At 36.4% G+C, this 8,815-nt stretch overlaps 1 gene segment (V, D, J or C); it reads right to left on the bottom strand.

Annotated features, from left to right (window-relative positions):
• Nucleotides 1–427: 427 nt before the first annotated feature.
• Nucleotides 428–8,463, bottom strand: LOC141351431 (T cell receptor alpha variable 18-like). The segment is given in 2 exon segments: nt 428–738; nt 8,385–8,463. Coding segments are annotated over 2 exon segments (390 nt in total).
• Nucleotides 8,464–8,815: the final 352 nt, after the last annotated feature.

The raw sequence follows: 8,815 nt of genomic DNA, 5'->3' as shown, positions 1-8,815 counted from the left end.
ATGTTTTTTAGTTGGACCAATGTAAAGTGCACTTTAAATAAATGACAGTCATTTCACATTTCACAATTTCTGTGTGTAAGTGGTGACTGTTTCAAAAAAGCAATAACGCATATTGTGAATATAGTCACAGGTGAAGGGGAATATGGCAAAGTATCTTGTTTTTTTATTGGTTTAGGAACCTCGTCAGACAGGGATCATTTTATAAGAATGGTTGGATTGCCACTATAAACAAACACTTAACAGTGATTTATTAAACAAAACATTTTCTTTTCTTTTTTTCCTCTGGTTAACTTGCAGCAGGTGTTACTGTATCATGTTATGCACAAGAGTTTTGTGGTTCCCATAAAGAACGACTGTGGTTTGATTAAAAACTGTTCAAAGCAATAACTGTGTGTGAGTTTTTGTAAAGCCTCTCAGGTATTTTGTATCACTGGGCTTCAACTCTCAGTGCACAGTAATATAAAGCTGAATCTGACAGAGTTACACTGTCAATAATGAGTTCAGTGGATGAATCTGATGCTGTTGACTTAAACCGACGGTCTGCTGTATCTGCATAGCTACTCCGTGATCGAGCACCTTTATACAGTAAATACTGAGGTTCACTATTAGGATGTTGTTTGTACCAGTAAAGATAAACATAGAGACTGGTTGCTTCATATGTGCAGCTCAGTGTCACAGATTCTCCTTCAGTCTTGATTATATTCTTGTCTTTTGGTTCAATGCTGTCAGCAAATACACCTGCAAAGGAAAAGAAGCATAAAGTAACATTTAAAATTAAAAAATATTAAATACCATCTGAAATAAGTTTTTAATATCTTATATAGATACATAAAGTTTAACATATTTATTGACAGACTTAAGTGCACTTTACCTGCCACTGTTAGAAGAATCAGTAAAATACAACTCTCCATGTTTACTAATAAACTATATAATTATTGACTTAATGAATCAAAGCTGAAAGATAAACAAGTACATTCAGTTGATGTAAAGCTATAAGGTGTGAAATTGTAGGTGTGGTTTGTGACATTTAGACTTTCCTCTCATCCTCCACACTGGATACTGAAATATTAAGATTCCTCCACTACTACAGTTTTTTTTTCAAAAGCTAACACACAAAATCTTTTCATGTCACACGATTTTTAAAACCTCTCACTTAAAGTGCAAACCTACACACCAAATCTCCAAAACCATAGTTATTGCTCAGCCTTTGACTCAGTTTTTAATTGCACAAAACATTTTTTTAAACACTACATACAATTCTCTACATAAAACACAAAAATCTAACAGGAATTGAGTTGCTGTCTTTTTTCAAACACAACCAATAAAATGCTACACTTAGGCTGTTTCTCAATTCCAAGAATGTAAAGAACGGACGTGCATTCTCGTGGAGATTTGTCTTGCCAGGCGACCTTGGAAGAACGCAGAACGCACCTGTGAGAATTGATATGTGTGCGATCTTCCTGTTGGTCACCTGACCTCCCCAGATTTCAGCACGCAAGTCTGCACTCGATGCATCCTCGATATCAAGAACACATCTGGGTATTTTCATATGTCCTCTTTACTTGTGTTCTTGAGAATTGGATTTGAACTTCGATGGTTAATGATGACGTAGAGCAAGAACACAAAGACGCAAGATCACTGAAGAACGCATATTGAGAAAAGCCTTATTCACCAGGTCACACTCACTCTTCTCACAGGTGCAAACACTAATTGCTTAACTGATCACTAACCAATCACTAATTATTGCAGTATAGGCCCATACATATAGATGAAATGTCAGATGTTTGGCCTAATAAATATTTTTGTTTCTACATTGCATTGGTGTTTACAATCTACTTGTTACCCCTCTCCGCAGAATACTTTCACTGTACACTGAAAACCCTAATGAGTTGACTGAACTCATTTGATTGAGTAAACTCGATGCCTCAATTCAATTAAGTAATGGGTCTCCAAAAAACGTATATATTTAAGTTCAATTAACTTGGTGACGACATAAACTGAACTTAAACTGTTAAGTTCACCAAACTTTGAGTTTGTACAGTGCACTTAAACAGTTAAGTTCACTTGGTGTTCATGAAGACTAAACTTAAGTTGTCATTTAACTATATAACAATGTGTAATGAATGATATTCAGGACTGACTCTTTGTCAATCAATCAATGAACTTAATTCTGCACAGACTGCACTGTTCACGTGTATCTTCATTATAGTGGAGAGAAATACAATGAGTTGAATGTGGAGCATGCATACCAAAGGAAACAAGGTTCACCTGAACGGTGACTTCACAAAAATAATCATCAATCAATAATGTTACAAAGACTGTAAAACTCTAAGAAATGTTATTATCAACTGGTTTTATATGTCCTATCAGTTGTTATTATTGGACCAAAGACAAATCATTCAAATTTTCAGGCGCTAAGAGTTAACAAATGCTATCCCAGGTGAAAAAAGTGCACTTAAATAACACTTTTTAAGTACACTTAGTAAATGTACTATTTTGCGTGCACTCATTTTGTGGCTTATATATCACATTTGTTTTTGGTACTCTCCACAGAGGCCTGATCCTTCCTGGGGTGAGTACAGACAACAAGGACACGGCACAACACAGCAAAAGCTTCAGGTGAAATCACATCAAATAAGTCACTCACACGCTGCACAGCACACACTCCAGTGAATATTTAGGGTCCGTACTCCTCTCCTGGCTAGACCGGCTCTGGGGGGGGTCTGAATCGCTACGCCGAGCGATGTTCGAACCAGATCGTACTAGCCAGTGCCGCTGCTAGCCATTTTGGTGCCCTAGGCATAATTCCTTTATAATGCCCCCCAACCCTGAGAAACAAAAAGAACGTTTGTATTTGCCAGTTTAAGTTTTTATTACCAAACATATAACTTTATTGCAGAGAGCAAAATCTTCACAGCTTTAGCCAACACACAGTACACATTTGAAAGTGAAAACTTTTATAGAATAGCAAACTTAAATTATCAAAATAATCCAGACATGTTTTTCACAAGTACAATGTCACTTTAAATAAATTACATTACATCCCAGCCAACATTGCTTTGTGGGGCCAAGTAGGCCCCATATGGGCTTGCAATATGGGCCCCAAGTTGGTTTGTCCGCGGGTTCCATGCTGGCCCCATCTGACTTAGCCCACATTAACCTTCTGTAGAAACTAAAGTCAATGTGGACTAAACCAAAGTCAAGTATGGGTGTGGTTGGGTTGAAGAAGTGATGAAGTTAATTAGATAATGAAGAGATGAACAAAGTGATGATTGATCATTAATGATAAGCAACTGCTGTTAATAAACAGAATCACTAAAGAAAGATGAACAAGAAGAGAATAAAGAGAAAAGACCAGCAGAACCACAACAACTACAAACATTCTATAAAAATTATTGGTGGAGCCAATGTAAACAGCAAAATCCCCAGTGTTAAATTAATGCTGCTCAGTGTTTATTAAGGTCCACACAAATGAAATAGTGTGGAGTTAATCTGTGACTATATCTTTTCTTTCACCATCTCTGTTTGATTTTTCTGTTTTTGATCTCTTTGATTTATTTAAAGTCACCATCATGGTGATCATTGTTTGTTTTAGTTGGACTCTTGACTCTTGGGTTTCAGCTTGTTTTTTTTACTGGCTGCTATAACTTTGTGTTTTATATTTGTTATGGCAAAGAAGAGACCATGTTGCAATTCTGTTATGGTGGTTGATACGTAATGTTGAACATTAACATCTAGATAATGTTTTTTGTTTTTTTTTACACACAAACATCAAGTCTCAGAGTATGAATCTCAACAATGGTGACAAAGAAAAATGCCAAAGTGTTCATGATTTTTTCATGCCGCAGTGCATTCTGGGAGTTCTGGATAAGATTTGTAATTTGTTGATACCCAGAATGCATTGCAGCATAAAGCTTTTCATTTTATGGTCACCATTATTGAAATCCATACTCTGATTCTTTATGTTTGGGTGTCTAAATTAAACAACAGCTAATTTTGAACTGTACACTGTCTCAACTTTCTTTAAAATTACAAACTGATATGAGAGTGCCAGATGTCATACTTCAGTATCACATTATTGTGTTTTTGGTAAACAAACAAACACTCACTCAGTTTTTTACATGACAATGTTAGACACTATATCCTTACAACCACCATAGAATCACACTTGACACTTTCATCTCTTTCGTTGCCATAACAAACATGTTTCAAACACAAAAGTTATAGCAACCAGAAAATAATAAATAAGGTAAAAAACAGAGTAAAGAGCCCCACTAAAACAAACACTGATCACAATAAGGGTGACTTTAAATGAAACAGCCAACATCTAAACCTAAGTTAATAGATAACTCTACAAGTAAGATGTAAAATGCTTCAATGTTACTTTTTTAACACTCTGTAGTGTGGATCTATATTAACACTGAGCAGCATTCATTTAACACTTGGGATTTTGCTGTCTACATTGGCTCCGCCAAGAAATGTTTATTTATTTTTTTTTTTTTTAGTTGTTGCGGTTCTGCTGGTCTTTTCTCTTTATTCTCTTCTTGTTCATCTTTCTTTAGTAATTCTGTTTATTAACAGCAGGTGTTTAACATTAATGGTCAATCATCACTTAATTCACATCTTCATTATCTTTATCCCTTCTTCAACCTAACCACACTCATACTTGGTATTGGTTAAGTCAACATTGGCTTCAGTTTCTACAGAAGGTTAATGTGGGCTAAGTCAGATGGGGCCAGCATGGAACCCGCGGACAAACCAACTTGGTGCCCATATTGCAAGCCAATATGGGGCCTACATTGGCCCCACCAAGCAATGTTGGCTGGGATAAACATCAATAAACAAGAATAATCAATATTCTTAAATAAAATCAAGATTCAGAGAACTAATTGTCACAGTAATGGTTGCTTCATATCATAAATAATGATGTTTTATATTTATATATTTAAGAGTCATGAATTGTTAGCCTACCATGTGCACTGACTGCTAACGTTAACTTTGACTGAGAAAGTTTTAACCACTGTCACGTCAAAATAAACCACAAAATAAACTACTGCTCAATATCTAAAGAAACGTATTGAAAGTAGCAGCTGCGTCAGTTATTAATAAAATGCATATGCATAGGTAATGTTTTACAGTAAAATCTCAATTTAGCTTGCACTGAAGTTATAAACTAGTTTGCTAACATTAAAGTCAGCACCGCAAGTTCGAGGCGCATTACGATTAGCAGCAGCTGCAGCCCATGCGCATTTCCCTTATTAGGAATGATTAAACATGATGGACTTACCCAGAGGTGGAAAAAGTACTAAAATATTGTACTCAAGTAAAAGTAAAGTTACTTTAATAATATTTTATTTAAGTAAAAGTAAAGTTACTTGTCTAAAAATCTACTCAAGTAAAAGTAAAAAGTAAGTCATTTTAACTTTACTCAGAGTAAAAGTTACTTTTTTTACAGCGGGAAGAGGTGGAGGATTCTAGTATAGTTCAAAACGAAAAGGGAATATAAATCTCAAACTAGTCCCACCAAACATGAGACGTCTCCCCGACGTGTAGATCATGTCTATATTAGGTCGGTTGGTCCAGGCCCTTATCTGTATGTCTATACAACGTGCAGATCTGGTACAGTATCTGGACGTCTGACTATGACCCCTCTTGGACGTCAGGTAGACGTCCAAAAGGGGTTCAGGAAATCAATACAAAAACATTTTATACAAATGTGGTCTATGAGTTCTGAGTCAAAAAACATAAACATCACGTGTATTTTTGTAGAAAAATTTTGTTAAGCTGATAAAATAATTTAATCTTTATATATGAATGAGTGCTCAAAAACATAGCACTGCTCATAGATAAAGTTCCACCCTAAATTCTCTCTCTCTCTCTCTCTCTCTCTCTCTCTCTCTCTCTCTCTCTCTCTCTCTCTCTCTCTCCCTCTCTTTAATTAACAGAGATGTGTATGCTGACGTTTTATTGAAAATGTTTTGTCACCATAATGACGATCAGTGATTCCTTTAGTTGGGTAGTTTGACTCTTTGACTTTTCATAGTAGTGTTTGGTCTTTGTAAGAGTGTTTGCTAAAGCATGTTAATTGCTGCAAAGAAAATTTGTTATAAACAAAACTCACATGTGGATTTTACAACTTCATTCAAAGTTTACCAAGAGTAATACCACATATGTGAAGTCTGTAAATTCATTTTGTAAACCCTGTAGTATTGTCTCAATTTCTCAGTTGATTTGAGGTGTCGCATCCAACTTATTATTTAGGTTCATACAACCACTGGGAAGCGCTTATATACAATTAAAAGTCCAGATTTCATTGTCACATATGCAGACATCAAGAATCAGCCCATGAATCACAACAGTGGTGACACTCTCTGGACTCATTAGTTTTATAATACGCTGGTGCAATGCATTGCAACATTTAGAAAACTCACCATCGTTGTGATTCATGAGCTGATTCTTGATGTCTGCATCTGTGTCAAAAAAATCTAGACTTTAGATTTTTGATTACAGCCACGAGGTTTCATTTTCAGTTACAGTAGGCAGCAGTATGCACCAAAGTATGTTTATTGCAGCTCCAAACAAAACTGAGATAGAAGTTTACTTCTAAACTAAATCTATGATGCCTTATCTGTGTTGTTAGTTCAGTTATGTTATATTATACCATCACTTCTGACCATCAATGTAATTAATGTGAAGTCACAAGTAAGTTGCATTGGTAACAAACACTTCGTGCAATAATAATGTGTTTTAAAAACACCATCATCAGGCACACACACGACAATATAAAAACAAGGAGTCGAACTGCCCAACTGGGTGAGGCACTGATCGCCATGGTGGTGACAAAGCATGTTCAATAAAACATCAGAATCTTGTAAATTCTAAAAAACGAGCAGGTAGAAATGACAAAAAATAGAGTGAATTTGGTTTGTTTAGTCAGTATGGTCCTACTTCAAAACAATGCTTTGTTAAAACAACTTTTTGTAATGGTGATGACATTGTTTTAGAGAATGTACATGTAACAATTATCCAGTGAGAGCAAGTGTGGGAGGGAGAGTGAAGTTCACGTCACTTCACTTCAATTATTGAACGATAGAGAGAGAGAGAGCGCGCGCGAGAGAGAGAGAGAGAGAGAGAGAGAGAGAGAGAGAGAGAAATAGAGAGAGCGCAAGAGAGAGAGAGAGAGAGAGAGAGAGCAAGATTGCAGACGCAGACAGTTAAGGTGGAACTGGTATATTTGGGAATTATCTATAAGCAAATTTTTTTAACATTTATTCATATATAAAGATTATATATACACATATAATGTTTAAAAAGGCCACATTTTAAATAGTTTTACTTTGCATGGAGGTCCCCTTGACATCAATCTTGGATGTTCAGAACAGGTCATAAAAAGAAGTCATAAAAACTTTCATTCTGGCTTCTCATGGGACGTCGAAATGACGTCTTTTTAAGACGCTTTGCTCAGTGGGGTTGTTTTTAATTGTAGGAACATATTTACAATTAAAGTGCAATAACAAAAAGTTAATAAAATAAAAAGCTTTTTTAAAGTAAGAAACATTTATGGAATTGTTTAATGATTTTACATGTGAGTTATGCACTTTTGAAGGTGGTCAGCTCAGCAGCTTGTAAATACAATCACTATAGTAAGGTTGTAATTGATGTATTGCTGGTATATTGCTATATATAGTTTAAATGAGCATATAATGAGATGAGTGCCATGTCTATATACATTTGACACGTTTATTATCTTCTTACTTCCCTGACCTGGGTACCTGATGTCAGACCTTTATTCTTCTCTCTCTCTCTCTCTCTCTCTCTCGCTCTCTCTCGCTCTCTCTCTCTCTCTCTCTCTGCAATGTCTAATGACCTGCGCATTCTCGAGGACGTTTTGAAGTTGTGTTTGACTTGACGCGAAGCTGCTAGACCTCGGAAGATAATGCGCATGGTATTAAAAACGTGTCGTGCAATTTCGTACTTAAGAGCATGAATCCTACCTTTCATAGAAATGAAACACTCACTTCGCGTCAGTGGAAAGTGGTCGCTTAAATATGACCAGCGGTTTCTTTCATAAGATTTGAACTGAGGCGGGTCTGCATTAGCGCGCGACTGTCTCGTCCGTCTCCATGGTTCTTTTTGCGCGTTCCCCCGGGCCCCGCCCATTTACATCCGTTGCGCGTCTTTATCACCTTGCTTTTTAAAGTATTTTTTTACTCAGTAACGGATATGATTTAAAATGTAGCGAAGTACAATACTTTAAATAAAACATACTTAAGTAAAAGTACAGATTTTAAAAACTACTCAAAAAAGTAAAAATACACAAAAAAACTACTCAATTACAGTAACGCGAGTAAATGTAATTCGTTACTTTCCACCTCTGGACTTACCTGCAAGTGATGCACGGGCATCATCCCGCAGTTTCTTCTTTTTTTTCCGATCCTGACTCCTGCTGTCTTTTCGGGCCATTTCCAAAAGTTGCCTACTGACTGGCCGTTTCTCAACCCGAAGCCTGCAGCCTGCGCGAGGTCACATATGCAGGCTGCATACGTCATCAAGCCTGGTTTATTTTAGTTAACTGAACATTACATTAGCAATTCATGAGCATATCACAACAATTTACGATTAACTAAGAATAATAGTCAACTTTATAATCGTTAATATTACGAAATAAGAAAGTTTTGATGACGTATGTAGAAATGCGACCTCTGGAGGTTGCAGCCTTCGGATTGAGAAACGGCCTCTGTCAAACCTCGTCAGGCGCCCGCGGGGTCAACGGGCATGGACCATCAAAGGCTGGGGGGCATACTTTCTAGACTAG

The sequence above is a fragment of the Misgurnus anguillicaudatus genome, chromosome 2 (assembly GCF_027580225.2).
Source record: "Misgurnus anguillicaudatus chromosome 2, ASM2758022v2, whole genome shotgun sequence".
Classification (NCBI taxonomy): Eukaryota; Metazoa; Chordata; class Actinopteri; order Cypriniformes; family Cobitidae; genus Misgurnus; species Misgurnus anguillicaudatus.
This window is presented reverse-complemented; position numbering and strand designations above follow the sequence as displayed.